A 27,223-nucleotide genomic window follows, 5' to 3' on the forward strand; every position below is an offset into this window, starting at 1 on the left:
AAACAGCATTTCTTCTTCTTCTGTTTAAAAGGAATAACTATATTGAGGGTTGTTTAATCTCCAGGTCCAGTGATGTTCTGTAACCCATAGCAATCAATCCAATATTAACTTCTAACACACAAGTGTATTATGTAACTGATGTCTCTGGGTTAGAACACGTGCTCTACAGTCACAATTTTATTATATAACCAATTTTGTTTACAGAATAAGTAGTTTCACTATATTATTATGCTGTAATAATTGAACTACAAGTTGCCCTTAGCAGTGTGAATAAAGGAAGATGAAACAGAAAATCCTGGCGCAAAGTAGGATAATGTCCAATTATAATGAATATAGTATTGAGTGCTTGTATATATTAAGGTAAATGCCCTAATACAGAGTACAAATAAAAGGATAAAATTAAACTTGATAATACATACAAAAGCAGTATTTGAATAAAGGAAGACATTAATCTTTATTGTTGCACATAATTAACATTGCAGCACAATCAAAATTGGTCATTAGATGCATATATCCCCCACCGCCCCCCCCCCCTGAGTCCCGATTTTCATGATTTCCAAAGGGCTATTAAGTAGATGGGTGTGGTATTATAGGACAGGGGTGCAGTATAAGCAGCATACAGTATATTATAATTTGTCCCAATTGGGCAATCATGAATGGTGGGAGCTATCGTGTGTTGAACGGAATATAAGGGGGAGATTCAATTGTCGGCGATGTGGTGAGTGGACATCACACGGCAAACATTGCCGTTAATTACGGTAGAAATTTAAAATAATTTTCCCTTGCACCTCTATGGGGTGTGAGGAAATATGAGCGGAGATTTCTGTCAGGTCTCCACCGCAAAGTGTCTTGTGGACGTTCTGGAGACACTTCGCGGCTAATTGAGTCTCCCCCTAAGTGTGTGAACAATATTGCTTCTTCTCTACATATCTGAGGTCGCTCATGTGGATTCCCTATTGTACAAGGCCTGAGTCATATTCCAGAGAGGTGACTTGTTTGCTACATGACACCAGCTGGCAGCGCCACCACCGAGGACTGCGGCAGCCAGAAATCGAGAGGTATATACAGATAAGACATGTGAAATATTTAAAATCACGTTAATTTCTAGTCTCTGGATCTTCAGTATGCGTTCTCCTCATAACTTAGATTGATTGCTCTGCAAATATGGCTTCAGGTATCTCTCAAACACAGGATTCACCTAAGAGACAAATAAACAATGTATTTCATATCTACACAGTAAATATTGTTTAATGGAACTAGAGTGCTTGTTACATACTAAGGCAAGGCCTTTAAAGTGGAGCTATTACCTACACATCATAGAGGCAGCCATTTTATAGGCTGAAACAAATGGAAAAAGTGAGGTGTAATCCGGTCGGTTCCTAACAAAATGGCTGCCGCAGCTATTTTCCGCACAAAAGACCTCAGTGATGTTACTGGTTCCTAGTGAACGGACAGGCAGAATTCTTATGACTAACAAATGAGAATGCATGTAGACCAAAATTGCTCTTTAAGGATTTCCATAGTTTCTCTTTTTTTTCTTTTTGCAACAGACCCATCCTATTCATACGGAGCTAAAGAACTGGTTTAATAATAATTCTGATAACGCGATTCACTCTTGTACAAGCTGCTCTTTGCTGTATACCTCAGTGTTCTCCCCAGCACCTATTTCCTGGGTGCTCCTCCCGGCTGTTTTTACTTGCCACCCGGCTCTTGGAGCCCAACAAAGTCCTATTATAATATAATAAACCATTGTGTCTCCTATTATAACAGGCACTATGTGAGCACTGCAGCCAGCAGTGTGTGTTAGACCACTGGTCACCGGTCTGACCAGTTCTGGCAGGTGTGGGCAATAACCGCCAGCATTTTTCATTATTATTGCAAAGTATTACACTGCCCCCACCCAACTGCTTCTTAATGCCACCCGGCTGGCAAAATCTGGAGAGAACACTGTACTTAGTATACATGTCCAGTACGTGCCCACAGGAGAGCAGCACAGGACGAAGGGGAGGTACCAGTAGAAATTTCCATGTAGGCTGGTTCATCCTTAGACAACTAAATGGCAGCACGCTACCTCAGGGCTACCGTATCTATACTGAGCTCTGTATAGACACTGTGTCCATCGGTACAATGCATGCCCAACTGGTTGGGTTTATATGTCTCACATTTTCAGATATTTAAGATGTAAAGTATTTGTACTACCAAATGGCATTTCAGTGTCTTGTCTGTAATGACTGTGACAAATCCCTCCAACCTTTTTCTCCAGATATAAACCTGGTGTTTCCTATCACTATTGCTACACACAGCAACACCATGAGTGATGACAGTAACATCTTTAGTGGGGTATCCATTTAATGTCTAGGTTTTTAGTGATTACTTTGTTATGTTGGAGATACCCTCCGTTGCATTTTGCACAGGTCTTCGGCGAGAATGACACCAAACATCTGCCTGTGTACATTGTGGGCAGCATCGTGGCCTAGTGGTTAGCACTTCTGCCTCACATCACTGGGGTTATGAGTTCAATTCTCAACCATGGCCTTGTCTATGTGGCGTTTGTATTACCCCGTGTTTGCGTGGGTTTCCTCCGGGTGCTCCGGTTTCCTCCCACACTTCAAAAACATACTTGACCTTAGTCTGTGTGTCTGTATGTTAAGGAATTTAGACTGTAAGCTCCAATGGGGCAGGACAGGCAGAATGAATGGTGCTATATAAATGTAAGTGGTTAGCACTTCTGCCTCACAGCACTGAGGTCATGAGTTCAATATCCGACCATGGCCGTATCTGTGAGAAGTTTCTATACTCTCCCCGTGTTTGCATGGGTTTCCTCCGGGTGCTCCGGTTTCCTCCCACACTCCAAAAAAACCCATATTGGTAGGTGAATTGGCTGCTAACAACTTGACGTACGTGTGTGTGTTAGGGAATTTAGACTGTAAGCAGGCACTGATGTGAGTGAGTTCTCTATACAGCGCTGCGGAATTAGTGGCGCTATATAAATGGTGATGACAATGATTGTGGCACAGACATAAACTGTCCAGGGGAAGTGGCCTGTAGGCAGTTATCAGTAGCATTGCACAGAAGAAGGCACAGTAGAAATGTAGTCACTCATGGCACTGAAACATCAGAACAATCACAGCTGGACCTTACCTGCTTGTTCTCTGGATTTTTCTGAGCCCACTCAAGCAGATTATGGTACACGTTGCCGTCATAGGTCCCAAGGGCAGATAATAACTCTTGATCCGTGTAGTCAAAAGCATCGACCAGTAGAACAGCATCTTTCCTGCAAACAGGAGTAAACGTTTTGTGATGGTCCAGACACAACCCAGAATCCTGGTCCTAATTTACTTAACCAAATTGTTAGAACAGTTCTCTTTAGCGCGTTTCTTATGGCAATCGGCAGAATACTAAACCGTACGGTTACTCACCGGACCTCGGCTAAGAGGCCCAGGTAGGCAGCAGTCACCATGTCCAGCTGTTTCCCTGACAAGTGTCCGTGTTGCAAGAAGTCGCCGGCACTGGTAAATATTCCGTGCAGCGCGTACAAGTCACACAGTCGCTTCATTACCGTCTGGATTTCAGGCTGATCTGAGAGCGAACTTATCGTGGAGATGAAAATCTTCACCGTTATGTAGTGCACATGAGCCTAGACAACAAATGAGCGCATTAGCTGGATTATACTTACCATAATTGCTTGCATAGATGTTTTAAGCTTTTAAAATATTTGCAGCTTCAATTTCACTTTAAATACTACATGCTTTATGTATCACAAGGGAGGTTATTCTTTCAATTACAAATGGAAGAAAATGGAGTAAAAGTGGCTTCAACATTTATTCGGCTATAAGTTATATTTGACATTAAGTATTTTTTTTTAAAATGCTCTTCGTTAAAATGTATGCTAATAAGGCAAAATGGGTGTGGCTAAGATACCCAAAAAAGTAGCATTCACAGCAGAAAGTTGTTAACAATTTCTTTTCTGGGAGCCAAAGAACTGGTCTACTGATAACTCAATTTCCTGTGTTAAAATTAGAGATGGGTAGGCTCGGTTCCCAGAGATCCGAACTCACCCGAACTTTGCCTATCCGAGTACCAAGCCGAGCAGGCTCGATACTCTCCCGGCCGTTCGGTATCGAAATCCAGGCAAAACGTCATTGTGACGTATTCGTATTTCTGAGCTCGGTTCTCGCGAGATTTGAAAAGCATAAATACACGCCTCCACAGCAATCCATCGCCATTTGATAGAGGGAGAGAGCAGGGTTAGGTCACAGGCTATATTAGAGCAGGGACAGAGCAATAATTATACACCTTATTCTTTGTATTATTATTTCATTTCTAATCTATTCAATTCTATTATTAATTCCAATTCTATTAGCAATTGCTAGAGCAGGAAGAGAGGAGGCTTTTTTTTTTTTTTTTTAATTTTTTGCACTACACGTGCTTTGGGGTCTCCCATATTCCCCAGGGTGGAACACTAATTTTACTGGCTGTCATAAGTCATATTTGTCAGCAGTATCTAATACAATATTTTGCACTACAAGTGCTTTGGGCTCATTAAAATGAATTCAAAGCAGTCCACATATGAGCAGAATCAGCAAGCAGGTGCTGGCACCAGTCCTAATGGTAGTGTTCCCAGTACGTCATCTGGTAAAGCCGATGTAAAAGTATATAATCTTTTTGAATCAAGGAAAAAAACACACCCCAAAAATATTAACCGTGTTGAAGGGAAAAAGAAGTGTAACTGAGAAAAAGTTAACTGCCGATTAAAAAAAAAAAATAAATAATTGCCAACATGCCATTCTATACACGCAGTGGCCTTTCTCTATTAGTGCCAGATCAAAAAATGTTACTGAGCCTTCTTTTCGTACGGTCACTCGTGACCAAGCAAGACCAAGTCATTTGGAGTCTAAAAGTGGTGCACAACTTGCCGAGCTGCAAGAAAACAGTAAGGCATTACAGGATAATGTATGCTCTGAATCAGAAATGACACCAATCCCTGTGGAGAGTCCACCCAACAGTGGTATGTGTAATCGTGAGCATTCTGTTTGTGTTCCCATAAAGCAGGGCCCTTTCAGCAGTTCTGCTGATGTGTGCCTGAACAGCCCGAGTGTAGCCGGTGATGCACCAATTGAAGATGCCACTTTGGAATTAGAAGAGGATGAGGGGGAGATTTGTGTAGGCGACGAGGGCGCTAATGATGATGTTGATGATTATGATGCAGACAGATACCAAATTGCCTTTCTCAATTTCTATTTATATTCTAGATTATATAACGACTGAATAGTTTTCTATTTTACTCCTAGTGGAGAGGGGATCTGATGCAGACAGAAACCAAACTGCCTTTGTCCATTTCAATTTATATTGTACAGTCTATAACGGCTGAATTTTTTTAGTATTTTCTACAAGTGGAGGGGGCCTAGAGAGACAGAAACCAAACTGCCTTTGTCCATTTCTTTAGATATTTAACTATAAGTGTAGGGTGTAATATACACCCAAAGACGATGGCTGCATTGCCAATATGCATAGATGGAGAGGAAGACAAAACTAAAACACGCAAGGGTGGTTTGGCAAAACCAAAACACGGGGGTCAGTGAGCATCTCTAGTTAAAATCTTGTTTTGGGGAGGGTGAAAACACTGCTTTAAAAAACCCAAAGAAATAAAGCCCCCTTTTTTTTTTAATTGAACGCAACACTACCACCTAGCACTTATTACCAGGGGGTGAATTGGAGGATCAGTCATAGCATGCATCGTGATATCTAAGTGAACTGTATTGTATAGGGACATTGGACACTGACGATTGAGGCCTTTACAAGTTCCACCGCGTTGCTGTTCCATGCCACGTACTGCTCAATTCCCGACTCTACCAAGTTCCGAATTTTGTTTGCTGCAGAAGACACAAGTCTGGGGGAAAAAATATTACATAGAACAAAATAAGAACATTATGTAACTCTATACCACAGAATGCATCTAATTTACATTATAATAATCTTTTTTAAAAAAAACTGGCCTACAAAATGATCTAATTGCAGTCAAACTCGCAATGTAAATAATTTAACATTAATTTAATATGGTCCATTAAAATGGTGTTAAAAAAAAAAATCACCAAACATTAACACGTTAACAATTACTTTTAAACATATGAAAAAAAAATCATGATTGTTATTGCAAACATTAAGCAACGTCTACTTTTTTTTAAGCTTAATATTCGGAAAATATTCATGAAGTACAGACTGTGCAATGTTACTCGTCCCTCTTACTGACCTGTAGGCCCTCTGTTCGTAGGCCTTTAAATACACCTCTGGATTCAGGAAGTCCAAAGGCGTTGCTGCTTGGCACACACTGGAGAGGGGAGAGGACAGATAGGCCGTGGTGGGTGGTAATGAGATCCCGGACTGACCCCCAGCGAAACATTTAAGCAAAAACCTATGAAAAAAATACAATGAAAAATAACTTAACAACTAGAGGAAGGACAGAAGTGAGATAAGTGAGATAAATCTACAGTATAAGCCACGTTCTGGCTCTCGTATGGAATACTAGACATCCGTATTACCTTGCAGCCTGTAGATGTAGGACAGTGTTCTCCCCTTCGTAGGTACATGCAGCAACTACCTTAGTGTACAGCGTGGGTATACCGCTGAAGAGTGAGTAACCATGGCCACCACAGGCTTTGCGGCACACCTCCACTCCGCTTGAGCAGATCTCCGTGGCAAAAGCTTTCATTCCAGCGGCAAGAGCATGGAGCTGAATGGAACATGCACATGGTAAACAAATGCAATATACAATGCCATATACAGTGTGGGTCCACCCTCTACCTACCTATATAATGATTTATTTTATTGTATGAGGAGAGTAAGCTAAAAAATAAAATCTTGATTTGTTGTAGGGGCCTTACAACCTGGGTGTTAGAACAGTTCTGTTGCTACAAACTACTTTACTTTTTTTTTTTTGTGTATACCATATCCCAAGTCACAGAATAAACAGCATTATTCAAATCCTTTTTTTTTACCTGTATATGCATTTTGTGTAATAAAAAATAAATTCAACAACTAAAGTTGCCCATTTCAGTTATTACATAGGTTTCTTCTTCAATATCTAGAATACAACTGCCATGGAAGTCCTCCGGTTCAGTCTTACTATGCTACTTTATTCTAACGATGAAACACAATACATCTAAGTTCATTAATGTGCCAGTTTAACCTACACACCACAAATATTGGTGGCTGCTTCCATGAAGACACAACCTATTAATACATGAGGGACCGTGACATCACTCAGACATTTTATCTAAGATGGCTGCCACCGCTGTGTAAAAGCAGTAGTTGCACTATAAAAATGTGAGCTGTAAGATTCAGAGAAATACTATGGTACCTGAGGTAGAGAGTTAAAATTTTCCACCCTAATATCGTTGTACACGTCGTTGTAAACTTTATCCACGTATTTAGCTGTAAAAACCATGGCAAAACATGTAGCCAGGAGGGGCAACAGCTTTTGTTGCTGAGTTTGGTAATCAAGGATTTTCGGTTCTTTGTCCCTAAAATACAATTTAAAAGAAGGTCATTCAAACATTTTTGTAATATTGGATGAATTAATTCAAACATTTAGAGTATTTTTCTCTCATGAAAGCAGCAAAGCTGGTTTTAAAGTGTACCTATCCTAAACACACGACAGCACATTAAAAAGATATCTGAACAAATACCACATAAGTAAACCGAACGGTAGTAAAAGAGGCATTAACATCCCCGATTCCCAAACCTAAGATATTGGGAGGGTATATCACAGAGACAAAGGGGAACAGTTTCAGAGATAATTTTCCCAACAATGATATGTGTATTAATACACTTTTTTATTTTGGTTTTTAAACAAAAATATTTTATTGTTTTTTTCAAACTTAATAACAAACAAAACAAAAAGAAACACATAAATTAACACCCCCATCACCACCACTATCACAAGGTACAGTATTATGTTGTCAAATGCAATAATGGCCCATTAATAGTAAATCTTACACAGTGCAGGCAAATAGAATTATCAACATATTACACATAACATTTGGAAAGTTGAATGTAAAATTAATTAAAATTCACATGAAAAATTCAACATATACAATATCTTAGCTAGGTGAATACTACATGAGAAAGAATGCACGGCTGATAAAGCTTGTACGGATAACAATAAAGAAGGAATAATGAGACCGGGGATCTTCAGCCAAATCTTCACCCCGAGTCGATAATGCGCACAGTGACTTACCACAGTGAAGTACCATATCTTATAATATTTAGACATGGAAGCATGGAGATGTATTGATAACATTACAATGAGGCTTGTACACTAAGCTGTACAATTAATGATTTTTCAAAACTGCATTACAGGTATGCAAATAAACTGTCTGTGGTAAGTATGAGGTATATAGTTTACGACTGATAGAGGATGAGCACAGGGGCAATATAGGTAGATAAATGCTGCTGGTGAGGAGGAGTTAACCGCACTCCTGATAGATATATGTAAGGGTGGTTCACTTGGCGCTCTAATGCATTTATTGACAATGTGTGTGATAGTATAAAATGTGGTAGATTATGAGAGTATGCAAGCTGATGAGCAGTGTAGCGGTATGATGGGAGGGGGGGGGGAGGGGTGTAGACTATCGGGGATGATGCTAAGAGAGCACGATGGGATAGTGTGGTAAGATGTGTATGTTCAAAGCTGTTGGTAAGGGACCAAGTTTGGAAGTCCACACAATGGTAACTGAAAGTGATGCCTGTAGTGCTGGTGTGCACTGCTATTCTGGCGTCCCATAGAATGGTGGGTGATGGTCCCGAATGGTGCGTGGGTAGTTGTGTAATTACCTTAAAGACAAAGGGTAAGTGCCCGATGAATTATGGTGTTGAGTAGGACGATGTCGCTGCCGAGGATTCCACTGGTGACTGGAGGTTCAGTGATGTGTATGCTGTATGGTAGTCGGCGCTGGTACGCTCAGGTGTACTCCGCTTGAATGGACGCGGGTCTGCTTTGGAATGCAGCGCATGCGCGGCTCGGAAACTTGGAAGAGAAAAATTTGTCTACAATACTTCACCATGTAGACGACTACCATCTGGCATACACAACTACCCATGCACCATTTGGGACCATCACCCAAATGCATTAGAGCGCCGAGTGAACCATCCTTACATAGTTTACGACTGTGGCATTGTGAAAACGTACCCCGGTTTTAATTCTGACTGGCGCCTCACGGCAGAGTATCTGATAGAAATGGTGCAGGCCTTCAGCAGGGCTTCCAGTACTTCACCGCGTAGGATGGAAACCCGTACATAAACCATAGTGAAATAATTCATCTTATCGGATCCACGTTTAACGTAAGAGCCGTCAGGCAGAACCTGCCGTGGGAAAATTGAAAACCGTCAACACATTTGTATCTCAAATCCAAGCTCTGTCCAGGACATTCTCTCTAAGGCGGTATTCAATTGACCGCGTTGTTCCTGAGAATAACATGGCCCGCGCACTATTACCGTTACTACAGTAATAGTGCACATTATTACCGTTAGTACAGTCATTTCAACGCTGATGTTTGCTTGCAGCTCTCTGAGGCGCGAGCAAAAATCTGCATCAAATTTACCATATTAGCGGTAATAGTGTTCGGCCGCGTTATTCTAAAGAACAACGCAGTTAATTGAATTCCCCCCCCCTAAGAGAGTCTGTACTCATGTGACTATGTGGAGTGTAACAGACTTGCTTATATCACATAATGACAACAAAATAACTATTCTAATAATAATATTTTAAATAGATTGACTACTTTTGGATAACCCTCTCCCCCAAAACCCAAATGTAGAAAATAAGGGAAGACCCAGGCCCCTTGGGAGCTGGTACCCGGTTGACACTTAGAGACGAGGGAACCCCCATACTTGCTACATGGGTGAATAAGGACATGTAGAGGAGAGAGTGTCTATAAAGTGATCCTTTGTAAGAACTATGCCCCCCTTCTTTATGTAAGACTGTAGTCTACATCAGTCGTGGGCAAGAAGAGACCCGGGGGATGCCTGTGGTCCCCAACAGGTTCTAGCTGGAGTAATTGCCCCTCTTGTCTTCTGCTTAGCAATTTGATGCTGCAAGATGAGCTCAGTACTAATATCGTCCATGTCAGGGGCAAACGCAGGATTTGTAGAGGGGTGTTTCCACGCCATGTCGCCAGTGGGCGTGACCAGCATGCATGGGGGCGTGGCTATATTAGACAGTGCTTGGCTGCTCTCCAACTCTTCCTATCCCCATAATATACATAGGCAATGCTGCAGGGACTACTGTTAGGTGCACGCAGGTTTCCCTTTTCAAGCAGAGCGGAGTGAAGCGAGGGCAGGGACCAGCCACCTCAATTATACAGTGCCCCAGGCATGGAGGGGGGTTTCCAGGCACTAGGAAACCTCCCCTAGGTTTGCCTATACATGTAGAAATGTATTCAGCCATATGTTCTCCTACTCTTCGGACTGTGTAAACTTTCAATCAAACTTAATGTAATCTAATATTGTTTGAGGGTCCATTAAATACATAATTTTTGCCCACCACTGGTCTACATGGTGGATTAGCTCAGGCAGATGTCACTGAAGTCAGGGGCTTACCTAGGCATTCTGGAAGGAAAGGCATCTTCAGATCACGCCGTATACACTAACTACAAATAAACATTTGTACATTTCTGGTGTACAATAACAGCAAATATTAATATTAATCATTATTTGATCTACCAGTAAAATAGAAATTAAAAGTTTTTAACTGAATTCCTACCAGTCTGGTGCCTCAGTATAAACATGTACCTGACAACAATACAAATAATACAACAATAAACAGAAACTATTCTACTCTTATCACTAAAACATGAAAGCTGCAGATAAATGTATGAGAAAATATCAAAGCTACGTCCTTTGCCTCGGCAACAAAGCCAGCAAGTTCACTTCAGCCTCACTGACTTTTGACAAAGACAGACATTGGCAGATCCAGCCTACTACCTGCAGAGACTCTGTGAGGGGATAATTTCTACCAACCCTTGTCCTATAGCTCCCTGCTATATTTTACAAGGGACCAAGACTCGGAAACACCTCATTTATTTGGGACCTTATTACTGCTCCTATAGAGGCATACCTTCCAATATTCCACCTATTGGGAAGTCTGTCTATTTGAAAACAGACTTCATTGTTCCATACTCGAAACCAACATCCTGTGTAAAATACTGCATTTATAACCTTTGCATGTTGTTCGAATATTTGTTCATCCTACTTTGTATGAAATGAGATTTACCTTAAGGTTCCAACCTAAGTTTGTAATACTATTCATTTGCATTACATGTTTTTATGTCATTTGCATAACCCAATCAGTAATAAAATACCAGGGTTTCATATTGCTATTCTCTACACTATATTTGTGCGCCAAGGGAACCCCCTGTTCATTATTATGATTATTACATCTCCTTTTAATGCCATTTTAGTGATGTCCTGTAATAAGTTCCTGTCCCGTTCCTCTTCCTGACCTGGTGATCTATAGATCACCCCAGTACGAACAATAACCGTCTCCCCCGTTTCTATGGTCACCCTTTTTTCTTCAATACTTTGTAATAAAGTAATATTTATGCTTTTTCCACATATATTGCTAACATCCTCCGCTTCTCCCCACTCTGTCTTTCCTAAATAAAGTATATCCTGGTATAGCTATGTCCCAGTCATGCTTTTCATGGCACAATGAATCTGTAATAGCCACAATCTCCAGATCATCCCTTGTCATTATCGCACTTAGTTATGGGATTTTATTTTATTTTATTATTTTCTTGTTTGTGCATCTCCTATTCCGAAGTATGTTCACCTCTCTGCCTATGTTTATTTGGTTTTGATCTGCATTGTCTTCTGTTGCTGTGGATATGTTTCCTGCTTCATTAGGATGCAGAAACAATACCTCTTGGTTAAGGAAGCAGATTGCATTATTCCTATTTAGTTCACTGCCCCCCCCCCCCCTCTGCTAGATTAAATACTTCCTGATGAAGCATCCAAACTGCTCACTTAGTATGCTGGTTCCCCTTGAAGATGGGTGCAGGCCATCATTTTTTTATAAGCCCCTATCTTGCGAACATTTTCCCCCGGGTTCTGCCTATAGTAAGGGGTTATGGTGGGTTAGTGGTTAGCACTTCTGCCTCACAGCACTGGGGTCATGAGTTCAATTCCCGACCATGGCCTTATCTGTGAGGAGTATGTTCTCCCCATGTTTGCGTGGGTTTCTTCCGGGTGCTCCGGTTTCCTCCCACACTCCAAAAACATACTGGTAGGTTAATTTTTCTCATCTGAATCAAGACAGAAAATAAGTGTTTTGAATAGTGGACTTGCACCTCCCGGTTTTCTTGTGCCTACCCCTTGTCCCAGCCGTGTATGAGACACCTAATCTTGTCTATGATCTGTGAACCGATAGGTCTTACAACAAACAAGTATGTAGAAGTACCTCGGAGTATCTGCTTAGCATGTTTTCCTTTGGGATACGAATGTTTCTCATCATGAGGAATCCATTGTCAACGTTCTCAAAGGACATCTTGGGTCCAATGTCCCCGACAGTTATTCCTGAAAACAGGGGAGATAAGCTTTTGTATAGTTTGCATCGGGTTGAAGCTGGTACTTCTGGATTCTGTGCCATGCAAATAGCCTTAATGTTAATACTAGCTCAAAGGTGTTGGATAAATTGTGTGATGCACATATAGTAAATGCCATTTCCTGTCAAGTTTGTGAATCGAGCATTTTTATAAATATTCAACGTAACACATGTACACAAGTCATTCTGTAAAAAACATCCTCATTCATATTGGTATTTATTAACATCAATGGAGGCCAGACTGATTCATCAGCTGAAATTGAATAATGAATCAGTTGCACACTACAGAGAAACAGCACTACCCCAACCCTGCTAAGTATCTTACTGCTTTAGACCTCCAAGTATCAGGACCAGATCTAATGGGGGCAGCACTATGGCTTAGTGTTTAGCACTTCTGCCTCACAGAAGTGGAGTCATGAGTTCAATTCCCGACCATGGTCTTATCTGTGAGGAGTTTGTATGTTCTCCCCGGGTTTGCGTGGGTTTTCTCCGGGTGCTTCGGTTTCCTCCCACACCCCAAAAACATACTGGTAGGTTAATTGGCTGCTAACAAATTGACCTTAGTCTGTCTGTGTCTGTGTATGTGTGTGTGTGTGTTATGGAATTTAGACTGTAATCTGTACAGCGCTGAGGAATTAGTGGCGCTATATAAATAAACAAGTTAACCCGTGTATGATACTCATGCATTCTAGTCAAATCAAGCTACTTAAGGTGTTAAAAAGGTTCTTGTCATCTTCATCGCCACACACACACGCCGCTAGGCTTTTATATATTAGATTAGAAGATAATGCTAAGAATTTAGTAGGTCAGTGTAGTATATAACTCCGCCCAGCAGGTGGCGCTGCAGCTTGAGCACTCTGTCACCCGGTAGTTTTTTCCACACACACACACACACACACACAAACACACAAACACACGCCACTTGGCTTTTATATATTAGACAAGTTAACCCGTGCATGATACTCATGCATTCTAGTCAAATCAAGCTACTTAAGGTGTTAAAAAGGTTCTTGTCATGCATTTGGGCCTAGCCCAGGCCTCCTCAGGGGAAGAGCGTTACTTCCCGACGTAAGCGCCCTTTTTTAACGTGGTTTTGTCCACATGTCACCACCTCATCATTCTTCTCCATCACCTCATCCTTCATCTTCATCGCCACATCCTTAATCTCCATCGTCTTACTGTTCTAAAACCTCTCGATACACAACGTTTCTGCTAAACACCTTATCGCTGTGCTCAATCAGTCTTCCTTGAAGGGCAGTATTCATAACTTGCACTTTCACATCACTGCTTCTCCGTACTCGTGAAAATGCGACATACAATTGTCCATGACCAAACACAGGCTCTGGTAAATAAATACCCACACGGTCAAGAGTTTGAGCCCTCAACTCGTAAATTTAGCCTTTATTACCCCTCCCACAGGGGGAAGGGGGGACGATGGAAGTTAACTGAATTCACTATTATAATTTTTTTGTCAAATAATGTCAGTATACCAAATTTCAGGTCAATTGGATGAGCCCTTTCTGAGAAAATAGTTTTTTCCACACACACACACACACCAACACATGCCGCTAGGCTTTTATATATTAGACAAGTTAACCCGTGCATGATACTCATGCATTCTAGTCAAATCAAGCTACTCAAGGGGAAGAGCGTTACTTTCGGACGCAAGCGCCCTTTTTAATGTGTGTTCATGAGGTAAAATTACCTCACGAAAATGAGTTTGACACCTCAACTCGTAAATTTAGCCTTTACTACCCCTCCCACGGGGGGATGATGGAAGTTAACTGACTTCACTATTCTAATTTTTTGGTCAAATAATGTCCGTATACCAAATTTCAGGTCAATTGGATGAGCCCTTTCTGAGAAAATAGTTTTTTCCACACACACACACACACACACACTAACACACGCCGCTAGGCTTTTACTTTTATATATTAGATAATGTTAAGAATTTAGTAGGTCAGTGTATAACTCCGCCCAGCAGGTGGCGCTGCAGCTTGTTTGTTTTTTTCCCACACACAGACTAACACACGCCGCTAGGCTTTTATATTATAGATAATGCTAAGAATTTAGTAGGTCAGTGTAGTATATAACTCCGCCCAGCAGGTGGCGCTGCAGCTTGAGCACTCTCACCCGGTAGTTTTTTCCACACACACACTAACACACGCCGCTAAGCTTTTATATATTAGATGGTGATGATGATGATGATCATAATGTTACCTGGGAGAGCTGAGTGGTCCTCAAGACTTCGGACCTGGACTATGAACGGATGCATGCCATACTTCTTTCCTTTGCTATGTAATTGGGCCAGAACCACAGCGTGAGTGCTGGTCTTTCCCACTGTACAAGACAGAACATAGAAGCAAATAACACAGGTTATAATGTGGGCAGTAATAATCGGGTATCATTGGGTTTCAAGGGGAAAACAAACAGTAGCTCATTGGGTCTGGATAAAAAACAAAGGATATTTTAAGGAGCCTATTTAAGATCCATCTGTCATTTAACAGGTCCTCATACAACAATATTCTTTAGCAGAGTTCTCCACTTAAAATATCTATCAGTGATCTGGCAGACTGAAGTCATCAGACAAGGCATGAAGACATACATCATATTTATAGAAGCACAGGCCAATATACATCTTAAAACACCTTCTCTTTAGGGCCGGCTCTGTCAGCAAAGCGATTGAGCCACTTGAGATGCCCTGATGACTGATACATGTTTTTCGCTCACTACAGTTTATCACTAATACTAATCTATTTTTTTAATACATTTTTTTTGTTTAGTCCATTTTATTTTATTTTTCATATTACTCTTGATTTTTTTTTTTTAATATTCATGAGCCTGAGCATTTCAAATTAAGAAAATACTTGGACAATGTCCTTAGTGTGCGTTTCTTTGCTGTTTTTACCAAAACAAACTGGGTTTTAACTTAAATAAATGCAATAATTAGTGGTGAGACCACACAATTAGTAACTTTTTTTTTTTTAATCCAGTATTTTTATTGGAATTTTTCAAGGTACAAACATACCAAACAACAAAAAGGAAAAACAAAACCAAACAAACAATACAATCGCATACATGTCAGTATCCAAGGACCACAATTAGTAACTTTAACAATTCAGAAATAGAACCCACGGTAAGTGTCATACACCACGGGGGGAATTCAATTGTAAAAAAAAAATCCGTGCGAGGTGCCTCCGTTCACACAGAGGTGTGAGCAAAAATGAGCGTTATTTTTTTACCGTAGTAACGGTAAAAATTCACAGCCGCAAAGTTCCGATCCAATCTGCCCCCCATGAGGTAAGTTAATAAACTATGGATGGATCCAACCTAAAATACATACACCGATAAAATATTAACCTACCTATAAGTTTCACTAACAGTTCTAATAATCACAATTTTACAAGTATAGGTTAAAGTATATAGGTCTAATTCTGAAACAATACTTCATTAATGCACCTTATACATGCAGCCACTAAAGTTATTTCCTCCGTCTTACCTTTAAATTAACTTAGTTAATTCATATCAGCAACCTATTTTATAAGACTATATAATTACAGCTCAGTGTTGGACCGGATCTTTCTATTTGTTTGTGAAAAAAAAAAACCCAACATGTATTCTACTTTATAAAATAACATAAGTTAGACATTATTATTTTATTACAACATGAACCGAAAAGATAAAATCTTCACAATTAATACACTCAATTTTTCTATCAACTGCGTCAGGTTCAAATATATTACTACATTAATATAGTATTTATTGCAACAATCAGAACTATGTAAATGTAAAAAAATTAAAAAAAGTCAACTTACAGTCTCCGGGCCACCACTTTGTTGCCGTTATCTGTGGGGTGTCTATTATAAATTCCTGGGTGGCAGGGTCAAAGGTGGCTGTGGTTTCCAAACCACGGAGATACGTTCCTGCAAACAAACAACAAGGTGTGAATTTTGTTTGAAAAGTTCAAAAGCCCTAAACTGGCTACAGACTGGTCAATCCCTGTGAATATTTTAATACTCGTGTTACTGTGCAGTAAGTCACAGGCTGTATTAAAATGATATAATATTTTACTGATACAATTTTACGATATTGTTGACAAGATCTTAGGGTGAGGACACTATATGGGGAATTGGCCGCACCTGTACACTATTACTGATATTACGGTGTGCGTAATCACCGTTAATAAGGTAATTTCAATGCCGTCTGTTTGCCTAAAAGCCGGGTTAAATTTACTGTGTTTACGGTAATACACTTACCGCAGCGATATTCTGGGGGAATTGAATCCCCCCCCTATATGTGTGCTGAAACTATGTTTAATAAATGTGTTTTTTATTTTCTTATCCATGTATATTGTTTAATATAGTTGACGTCCCCGATTTTTCAATATTAATTATAGTTTTATATACAAGTTGTAATATCATATATTGTTTTGGTGAAGACTAATAAAGCATTCCTAGGAGGGAATTCAATTAGCCACGTTACTTGCAAAAGTAACGCGTCGTTAAAACTATTACCTTTATTACGGTAATTCTCAGGCAGCTGTGAGCAGAAAGCCGGCGTTAAAAGTACCATAATAATGGTAATTACGCGCACTATTACCGTAATAACGGTAATAGTGTGCAAGCCGTGTTACTTTTTCAAGTAACGCGGCTAACTGAATTCCCCCCTAAACTTGATTGAATTTCTTTCACAAGCCAGCAATTGCTATATGTAAGCCCCTATACCTGGGAGGTGAGTAGATCTGATTGTAACTGCATTTTAATGGTCAGTGTAAGACCTGCATATAATGAGGTGCCCTTGACGTTGGCTTAAATGTTTTGATCAAAATATGAACTAATACCTCATGTTTTCATTTTGCAGGATACACACATATATGCATTGCTAAGGATAGATAAGTGCTGACAAAAACGGGCTTTGTTTTTTTTTTTTAAGTGTGTTTAGATTTTGAGATATATGATTGGCTATAGGCGATTTAAATATTTTAGGTTTGATTAGATCCAGCTATACACCCTCTGATGAAACTAGCTTGCCGCTAGAGAAACACGGCAGGTGGAGGATCTTACTAAAGGATTGCCAATACTGTTGCTGTTTTAGATACACTAACTCTATTGCTAATACAGAGCATTGAAGTAACAGAGTTTTTGCATTTGAAACACCTAAGCACACCGGATCAGTGGGGGGTGGGCGGTGTGTCGCGATCTGACGTGCGGAGTCTCAGGTGGTAAGCTGTAGCCCACCAGGAACTAACTCGACAAAGAGTGTACATAGACTTTCTTTCTTGTGCAGATTATCCTGATCATTCTGTTTACATCTATACCCATACCAGCTACAAACTACATAGTTTTAGGGGGGGAATTCAATTGCCTGCGCACTATTATCGTTATTACGGTAATAGTGCGCTTAAATACCGTTATTATGGTAGTTTCAATGCCGGCTTTTTGCTCGCAGCTCAGGCCGGGTTAATATTACATCTCTTATGTTATATATGTCATAAATTAGAAATGTTTCCAAATACAATTGCTTTGGAATGTGACTTATATGTTTTTTACAAATAGGTACCCAAGTATATTTTGCACTTCATAGTCTTTTTTTTTTTTTTTACAAGTAAGGCTCTATTAAATACCCACAGCAGATGTTGTTGGCTCACACACAAGGAATGTGTACCTCTATCCATACTAGCTGTAATTGTTAGCTATGACTATCCATGTTTGTGTTTATGAAGCTTAATTGTATTTACGTACCTTTTATTATGTTTATTGTATTCATAGATGTCTGTGCGATGATTGTCCGGCCCTGTGGAAGCTGTGGTGTTCTAATATATATATATATATATATATATATATATATATATATATATATATACTGCTAATGTCTATTAGCATTGCACCCTTGATCCTGTTCCTGCCTGATCTGCTGTTACTGACCCAGACTCTGCCTCTGGTCTGAGATGCACAGAAAAATGAGCAGAACTTCTTTGCCGTAATGGGCGGGGATGTGCGCATCTGAACATTGAGGCTCCTAATTGAATCTCCCCCATTGATTACAAATTTGATCTGACGGATCAGAACTATAGGGCCTGATTCATTAAGGAAAGTAAAGCAAAAAAAAATGAGTAACTTTGCACCTTGGAAAAACCATGTGTCCCCCCCAGGTAAAATGTGGGGACAGATTTATAGCTAGGGTAGGGCATGTCCTAGATCAACTTTAAATGTCAGTGTAAAATAAAGCTATCAAGTATTTGTGTGCTACATGAAAAAACAGCCAGTATTTAACTTACGTGCAAAATAATAAACTAAATTGTAACCCTTGTATTGTAACATGGTTTTATCCAGGAGAAAACGTACTAATTTTTTTGCCTTACTTTCCTTAATGAATCAGGCCCATAGTGTAGGTGCATATTAATCCAAGAAAAGCACTTTTTACTTTATGTTGGTAAAATATTTTAAACCCACTGTAGTTATTTATCCATCACAGGAAAACGTAAGATAATTGTGCACACTTCTCAGTGAATGCACTGATGTTTGATACTGATGATTTTTGCTAGTAAACAATTTGTTATGTTCAGTGACAAAAGTTGAGAAGCCAAAGCATTGTTTTAGGAATCTGCAGTAACATACCATGTCCAAGTTCGGTTTGGGCATAGGTTCCTAAGATTTTATAATTATTCGCAAGGGGGAGCCACTTGGCAATTTGGTCATCTGTCCCCAGGTCTCTGATGCATTTTGTAAAGACATTGTGGATGTTAAGGCCAATTTCTCCTCCTAGCGCCCTGAAATCAGAAGATCAGAATGGCAAATACGGTCATGAGAATTATTGTAACACGCACGTGATGGACATAATACAACACAGCAAACATGGACAGAATTTATTTGTATTAGTATAGATCTGAATGACAACAATTTACCACATACATACTACACAGACAGCGATACTGGGCCTGATTCATCAAAGGACGAAAAAAAACGGAATTTGCGTATTTATAAATTGGACAGAAATTGCACTCAGCTACGTCCATATTCAAGTACAGGTGGACCTGAAGAAACGTTTCCAGTTGAATACGGGTATGTCTCTCATATGTATAATTAAAGTCCCACCAGAAGGCACAGATAAGACAACAATTATATTTATTTACATGAAATACATATATCAGGTTGGTCTTAATGCCTTCTGTACATAAAATGCATTTTTACAGTTGCTCTTAATCGCAAACACATGTTCTGGCATACATACATACATACATACATACATGTCTGTTATCCCTTTCAATGGACACTTGCACCAGTTACAGGGCAGGTGTAAGTCATACTTGCCAACTTTTCCTCGTTGGCTTCAGGGAGATCCCAGGGGAGGTGGGTGTGCGGGGTGGGGCTTGACGAATCGTATCATTTTGGCCCTGCCCCTAAACGATTGTCACAATTATGGGCAATTACAGCAGGGAGCAGGGCTAAGTTGACACAATATTTGCATCATTAAGCCCCGCCCCCTACTTATCTATTGCGGGGGCGAGAACCGGGAGGTTGCCATGCTCTCCTGGGAGGCCGGGAGGTCTCCCAGAAATGTGGGAGTCTCCCGGACATTCCGAGAGAGTAGGCAACTATGCGTTAAAGAAAAACAGCTAATGAATCTCTAGAGACTGAAGTGAGTTTTAAATTTCTGTCTCCATTACTGAAGTCATGTTGTCTTACCTGTCAGTCTTTGATTAAATCTTGGTCTCCATGAAAATGGCCACCTCCATAGGCATCAATACATGCACATAGGACATAATTTCTGAACTGTGTTATCATGCCACAGATGGCGAAGCCAACCACGTCTTGTACTAGGTCAGCATCAGGGAGAATGCCAGACTCTTCTGGGAGTCAGGGAGATCACCCCTATTTCAGGGAGTCTCCCTGACATTCAGGGAGAGGTGGCAAGTATGGTGTAAGTGATACGGCTAAAAATCACAGAAGAGATGCCCATAGCTTGAATCGGACGAATGTGCATGCGCCTCACCTTGGCCCGCCCTTACTGTACATTACCTTGTGTATACGCCCCTCCCTCCCCTATGTTGCCCTTCAATCTTAGGCAGTCGGAGGTGTCCTTTGCGTTCCAAGATGAATTACATGCACTTGTGTTCACTGGCGTATAGTCCGTTTCTAAACACGCTCAGAACAATTTTACGCAAAGTACGCAGCGTATCGGGATTTACTTTCCTTAATGAATCAGGCCCTGCTTGTGCTTAATTGTGGCCAGCACAGGGGATTGTATGTACTAATAGTTTTATGCTTTCCCTCTATGTAGACTATGAACAAGCTTAGGCCTGTCTTCCCTGGATATAGGGTACATTTCCCATGTATTTTTATTCATAGAGAAGCATGGAAGTTATAATTAAAAGGAATAAAATAAATCAGCCACTTGTTGGAATGACAACTGAATAAAAAGGTAGCCAGAAAAACTTTGAAAGCTTCTTAAATCATCCTCAAATGGGGCGTACACCTCCGCCAAGATACGCTCTAAATATGTGTATCCAATCAAAGGTAAAGAGACAGCGGGATCAGACATTATTAAACAAAAAAAATAATTATATACAGCGATGAAGCAATAGCTGTTTCCTGGTAATTTGATCACTGGCAAATTCTCATTATAAAGGGATAAACAAACACTCCTAATAATTATGGGGAAAGAATTCTGATCACAGCCATTTTAATCAATGTAGAATTAAATATAATTGTCATATAGTAATGCGGTAATTAATGCCTGTAAGGTTCTTACTTTAAAGTAATACGATTACTTTATATTTCAACTTATACGATTGAAATTCATTTATATGACAGCCTGTGAACTGGATTGCTAAATGATATCTGTGAAATAACCAATTTGTTTATATGCAACTAAATATGTCCAACTTGCTGTCTGTTTCGTCCTTTAGAGAAAGTTGCCGTTGCCTAGGAAGACGGTGCTTCTCTATCTTGCAAGCAGAGCAAAGCCAGAGCTTGTGGGATTGGCCAGCAAGTCTCCAAGGTAACAGAATGTCTTGTACAGGCTGCAAATTGGTGGATTCATGTAAAGGCCAAGGACAATAATGTCACAGAAAGCAAACTGACATGCTTTCTTTGCAATTTAAGCTTTTTGTCCAGTATCACATCTAATCAGAACCGTGTCATAATAATGTGTGATATTATTTTTACTGCTTGTAATGGAGGGAAAGGAAATGCTCAATGCCAAGTGTATCTTAACAGAGTTACATTTGGAAAGTCAGGATAAGATTGAACTGTGCTTTATCCTTTACACATAGGAAAGTTTCAATGTTGAGGTTTAGTTAATTTGCTTTATATTCACTTATTAGGGCAGTGGTTCCCAAACTTTCTCAGTTCGAGGCACACTTAGGGTCACCATCATTTTTCCAAGGCACCCCTAAGCCAAAATAATTATCGGGTAGTCCCGTTTTTTAAGTAGTTGGGTCAAAATGACGTAAGATGTATTTAGACCCCTTCACCATCACATTGTGTCCCTACATCATATTACTTTGCCCCTTCACCATATCATTCTGTATCCCCTTCGCCATCTCACACACTGTGTCCCCCTCTTTGCCAGCTCATTCTGTGTCCCCCCTCCCCTCCTTCAGCGTCTCTCTCTCTGTGTCCCTCTCCCCTCCTTCATCGTCTCTCTCTCTGTGCCCCCTTCCCGCCTTCAGCGACTCTCTCTCTGCACCCCCTTTCTTTGTCTAAAAATTATGCGTAGAGCACGCTACGGCCTGGAGAAGCGTATCCAGCCACAACACGTGGCAATAACAAGTTTTACACATTTACACGCATTCACACGAACATACACATTTGTAATTAGTACACATTAATTGTAGTTGCAACACATAGTTATTTATGTCGAAATGTAGCAATATTTACGGTTACTATACATGTTCATGAAATCAAAGGTTCAAGTGACAGGAAATATGTCATGTTTAGTATCGTTTTAATCCCCTATTCATCCGCAGTTGTCCGGTTCATTCACCGAAGGGATCGCACATTGCATACTCTAGTTAGCGATGTTAAGGAATAAATGTTTTTAAAATGATACTGCCTGTATAATGTAAATAGACTAGCTTAAACTGGATTCTTGGCTGGAAAATCGGAGTGCATCCCCTGGAGAGTTGACCCCCACCTTTGGATATTTTCGTTTGAACTGGCCTATGACCTGCATTACACTGGACCCTCCTGAAGCCTGGACCAATAGAAGCAAGCCACATCATCTGCATTGTTTTACTGTATTCACTGACTGTATATAAGCAGGGGCTCTGGGCTTAGTAGACTGTCTTCTTGACCACAGCCTTCAGACCTGAATGACTGTACACTGGATCCAGAGCGCCTGTGATAAGTAACGGCTGTACTTGTTTTATTCTGATTTGTTATTCTGCTACTATTGGCTATTAAATCACATTGTGCTTTGGAACCACATATTGGCAATCGTTATTGGATAGCAATTAGACGTGCATAACACCTGTAAATGTATTCCACCTCCCGGCCATCTTCATCCCATCCCATTTCTTTGATTTTCCTCTTGACGTGGAAGATATTTCGGATTGCTCCTTCGTATCTCTCTGAGCGAGTCTTGAAATATAGGTATTCCCGGCTGAAGACGGGGTCATTGTTAATGACACTCACTGGGGGAGAAACAAAACGACTAACTATCCATGTATTTTTAGACATATCGATGTAAAGCAATATATTTATTTATCAAAATAAAGAGAATGCTTAATTAAAGTTTGATTCGGTTTTTTTCTTCTTCTTAAATTAGCCTTTGGTACAATGTAATCAGTCGGATTCTGCTGTCAAATATTTACCATTCCATAGAAAAAACAGCCAGTTCCAGTAGATGTCTGTTGTAATTGTCCTCTGACCCTGGCAACTGGTGGTACCATAGAGAGTTGCAAATAACCTTCCTGTATTGTACATGACTGATAATTCCAGCTTTTATTGGTTGCCAGGGACAGACAGACAAGCGTTGTACAGAAAGAACAGAGAGTGGCTGTTATATCTACAGAGCTGTCAGTCGTTCACAATTAAATCCTATTTTAAAGTGGATGAGTTTGATCAGGGAAAGGATAATCATTTTTAATTAAATATAATTAACCAACCTAAGGGGCGTATTCAATTCTCCGAAAGTCCCGAGGCGTTAAAACTATTACCGTTAAAGCTGGATTTCTGCTCGCAGCTCCCTGAGCTGTAAACCAGCGAGAAAATTACCATATTAACTGTTTTTCCACGCACTATTACCGTAATAACGGTAACAGTGAGCGGACCGCGGGATTTTCGCCGTTTCCGCCGAGAAATGAATATGCCCCTTAGTGTTCACAATTATGGTTACCATTGTTTACAAAAAATTGAGCTGAAAATAAAAATATTTATGTAGGCCCCAGACGGTGTCATCTTAATGGCTGATTTGGATATTTTTTTTTTACCAAATTAGCAATGGTGTAATCATAATAAAAAATGAGGCAGCAGGAGACACCAGTCATGAAGGAGAGCATAGTAACTAGTGCAAAGCATGTTAAGGGAAAAGAAGAACGACTGGTCATGCAATAAAGCAGGTCATGTAATAATAATCAGTGTGGCTTGTGACTATAATAAACATGTAGAAAACATTGTTTATTTGAAATTCTCTTTATTGGTTTTAAAGAAGAGAAAACAACAACAATAAGGACATTGAACATATAAACAATTCCAGAAATGAAAGCATCACAATATAAATGATAGCATCAGCTTAACTTATCAGGAAAACAATTGGTTAGATATATTAGTCAAAACAGGCATCTTAAGTGCATAACGATAAACAATAACGATATTTTGGAATCATGAGCATCTATAAACCAGAAAAAAAAAATCCAATGGGGTAATAGGGGATAAGGGGATAATAATAGGGGATTGTGAAGGAATGGTAGTTGTTTACACCAGGGTAGCATCAGGTTATGTCAATGAGGGTGAGACCCCCTGTTAAAGGACGAATACATATACAGGGGGGGGGGGGGGGGAAGGCCTCCACAACAGGGAAAACAAACATGTTTACCAAAGATCAGAAATCAACAGTGGTCAACAATAGGAAAATGTGCATTGTTTAAACAGGAATTGCAAGTATAGTGTGTTTCAACAGGAATCTGCAAGTATAGTGTGTTCACAGACAAAACTATAGAAGTTGTACTATGCAGTTGCCAATAGAAGAAGAGGAAGACATAGGCCAGCTCAACAAAATGTCGTTATTTATTCATTTTTACTTTACCGAGTTCCCCTGGATGCAGTCTGGCAGCCAAAAATCCTTGTCCTGATTGCCCCCATAGCCCCAAATACACACGATACAAGTTATCTAAATGTTGTTTGTAGCCTTTCTAATGATTGTCCTGAACAATTCAAATTGAATCCAATTAGATTGGATTTGATTGGGCAATATGGAAAGTTTGGTCATCCTGTCACCCGTCGGTGAGTGTTGTGAGGTCTGTGTGCAGTTTGGTCACTACAACCAAATCTGTGAAATTTGAGCCTGCACACGTGTAGTCAGATTGCTCACACATCCAGTTGTTTGGGAATTAGACCAAAGAAATCCATTTTTTTTTCTATGGGCAATTTTACAGTTCTTCAAGGGGACTCAAGTCAGAAAAAAACCCTTAATCTTACTGTGCTATTAATTCATGTGAAAGAATTGGCTAATTTAAAATATTGTACTCTGTACTGTAAAAGATATGGATATTAAAAGTCACAGAGGAGGTATATACAAAAAAAAATATCTATAGAAACCGGCCTGTATGCAGTATCAAAACCAGCGCTAGATTAACTGTAATCCGTTCTGGGACTTTTCCTAGTAGGCCAGCGGCTTGCATAATACTACTGTTCATACACATAAATAATTAACATTAAGGGACAACCAGTTTGGGGCTGGTTGTCATTATGGCATGGCGGACCCCGCGCTGTAGATTCCCCTGCTATAGAGCCACCACAGCCTAGTGATGGTTCTAGTAATATTGGTGGGTCTCAACGCTTATTGTCCCCCCGAATTTGCTAGTACCAGCGTGGCCCGGCAGCACTAGGGTTAATCTGTTTGGGGGGCAGTGCAGTGTTTATTTATTTACTGTATTGAGCTAGCGAATCCGGGCAGGACTAGGGTTAATATGATTTGGGGGGGGGGGAATTGGGTTGTGTTTGTTTTTGGTTTGTTTTTTTACTGTAATGCCGGCGCGTCAGACAGCGGCTGCTTTGAATGTCGACATTGTGACAATGTCAACATTTTAAACACGTTGACCGAATTAATCTGTCTAAAGTCTGACTGTTGACATTTTGGTGCCGACAGATTCCCCGTTGCTGATTTGACTACATCCCCTCTAATGCTGCCAAATACCCATCATTCATTATCACATCAGAGTGTAAGGCTTACTGTCTTGTAACACCTACAGAAGGACTAAGTGAACCAAATGTGTGATTATTATTGTAAACAAAAATATATGCTTTCATTTTAAAATTAACATAGGTAATAATTTAGTTTACTGTTGTCAGAGATTGCTATTTGCCTTGTTGAATGTAAATCTCAGTCTCTTCTCTTATGCTGTGTTTAAGACAACCGTATAGTGCCACTTCTCTTCTTCTATATGGTAGGTGTAATTCTTACACTTTATTCTGCAGCCCCACCAATCATAGGTGCTGAGTTAATAAGCAGTGAGGTTAAGTAGGAATCTGCAGAAGGATCTGTATTTTGCACCCTGGAAAAACTCATGGGCGAAAAAGGTAAATAGTGAAGGCAAATATTAATTTGGAGTTTTTAGATTAATTTAGGGATTAAACTGGTAGGTTTGATAGAGGAAGTTTAGTTACAGCCTCAGGCCAATGGTAATCTTAATCTGCCAAAGAGTAATCTATGCCAGCCTTATTGCCACATGATCTAAAGCATGCTAAGTTCATCTATGGCTATTCAGATGTTGCTGTTATGCAAGCCAGAGACTACAATGTCATGCTGGGACTTGTAGTTCTGTAACGGCTGAATATGTTTTTCAACACTTCACTATGGCACACTAATGTCCTGGGACACTGCTGCTGAACTTGTGCAAGTTACACAATAGTTGACAGACCAAAGTGTACTACAATCCCCATCTTGTCATGTTAATTAGATTTGATTATATTGCATTTTCATTTTACATGCTCCTTTTCAATAAGTATTAACCTTAATAAACAGAGTAGAAGAATAATCATCATCTAATAGTATTTAAAACCTGTGACAGTTCTTGGAGATAGAGACTGTGAGGCAATTACATTTTTGTACTTAAAACAGGGACATTTTTTTTTCACCAAACTGACAGCATCTTTTTAATATGGGGTTCACACAGGGAGGGTAAAATATTACACCTTATGCTGACATTGTATGTAACAGACGTACTTACCCACTGATCTCCTAATACGGGTTTCTTCCACACCCCCGTCCAGTATGTTGGTGAGGGTCTCCGTGTGAAAGGAGGGGGCTGCTCTCTCACTGGCAAGGTCAGGGTTAACATCTCGCCCCGCAGAGCTCACTTTCCACCAGGCCATTGTTACTGATCGAACTTTCAACTAGTGATCTAAGTCTACAGCTAAGAACACTGCACGAGCAGACGGGGCTGGGCTGCCTCTGGCCACA

At 40.1% G+C, this 27,223-nt stretch overlaps 1 protein-coding gene across 1 annotated transcript; it reads right to left on the minus strand.

The window, feature by feature from the left end:
* Positions 1–429: 429 nt before the first annotated feature.
* Positions 430–27,223, minus strand: ACOX2 (acyl-CoA oxidase 2). Its single transcript, XM_075183296.1, has 14 exons — positions 26,991–27,223; positions 23,072–23,234; positions 19,216–19,367; positions 16,414–16,521; positions 14,819–14,938; positions 12,455–12,570; positions 9,188–9,360; positions 7,358–7,520; positions 6,540–6,730; positions 6,251–6,412; positions 5,785–5,890; positions 3,420–3,637; positions 3,142–3,274; positions 430–1,198 (listed from the first exon to the last, which is right to left on the minus strand). The coding sequence occupies exons 1-14, from the start codon at positions 27,133–27,135 to the stop codon at positions 1,136–1,138; spliced, it is 2,013 nt and encodes a 670-aa protein (XP_075039397.1). The 5' UTR covers positions 27,136–27,223; the 3' UTR covers positions 430–1,135.

This window comes from Mixophyes fleayi, chromosome 8 (genome assembly GCF_038048845.1).
Source record: "Mixophyes fleayi isolate aMixFle1 chromosome 8, aMixFle1.hap1, whole genome shotgun sequence".
In the NCBI taxonomy this organism is placed as follows: domain Eukaryota; kingdom Metazoa; phylum Chordata; class Amphibia; order Anura; family Limnodynastidae; genus Mixophyes; species Mixophyes fleayi.

What these genes read in the sequence shown, in the direction of transcription:
- ACOX2 (XM_075183296.1), bottom strand. Translation starts at nt 27,135, where the DNA reads ATGGCCTGGTGGAAAGTGAGCTCTGCGGGGCGAGATGTTAACCCTGAC. An exon ending in GAGGTGGAATACATTTACAG is followed by an intron (nt 19,368 to 23,071) that starts GTGTTATGCACG and finishes TTCTGATTTCAG; the next exon opens with GGCGCTAGGAGGAGAAATTG. An exon ending in TACGAACAGAGGGCCTACAG is followed by an intron (nt 5,891 to 6,250) that starts GTCAGTAAGAGG and finishes TTTTTCCCCCAG; the next exon opens with ACTTGTGTCTTCTGCAGCAA.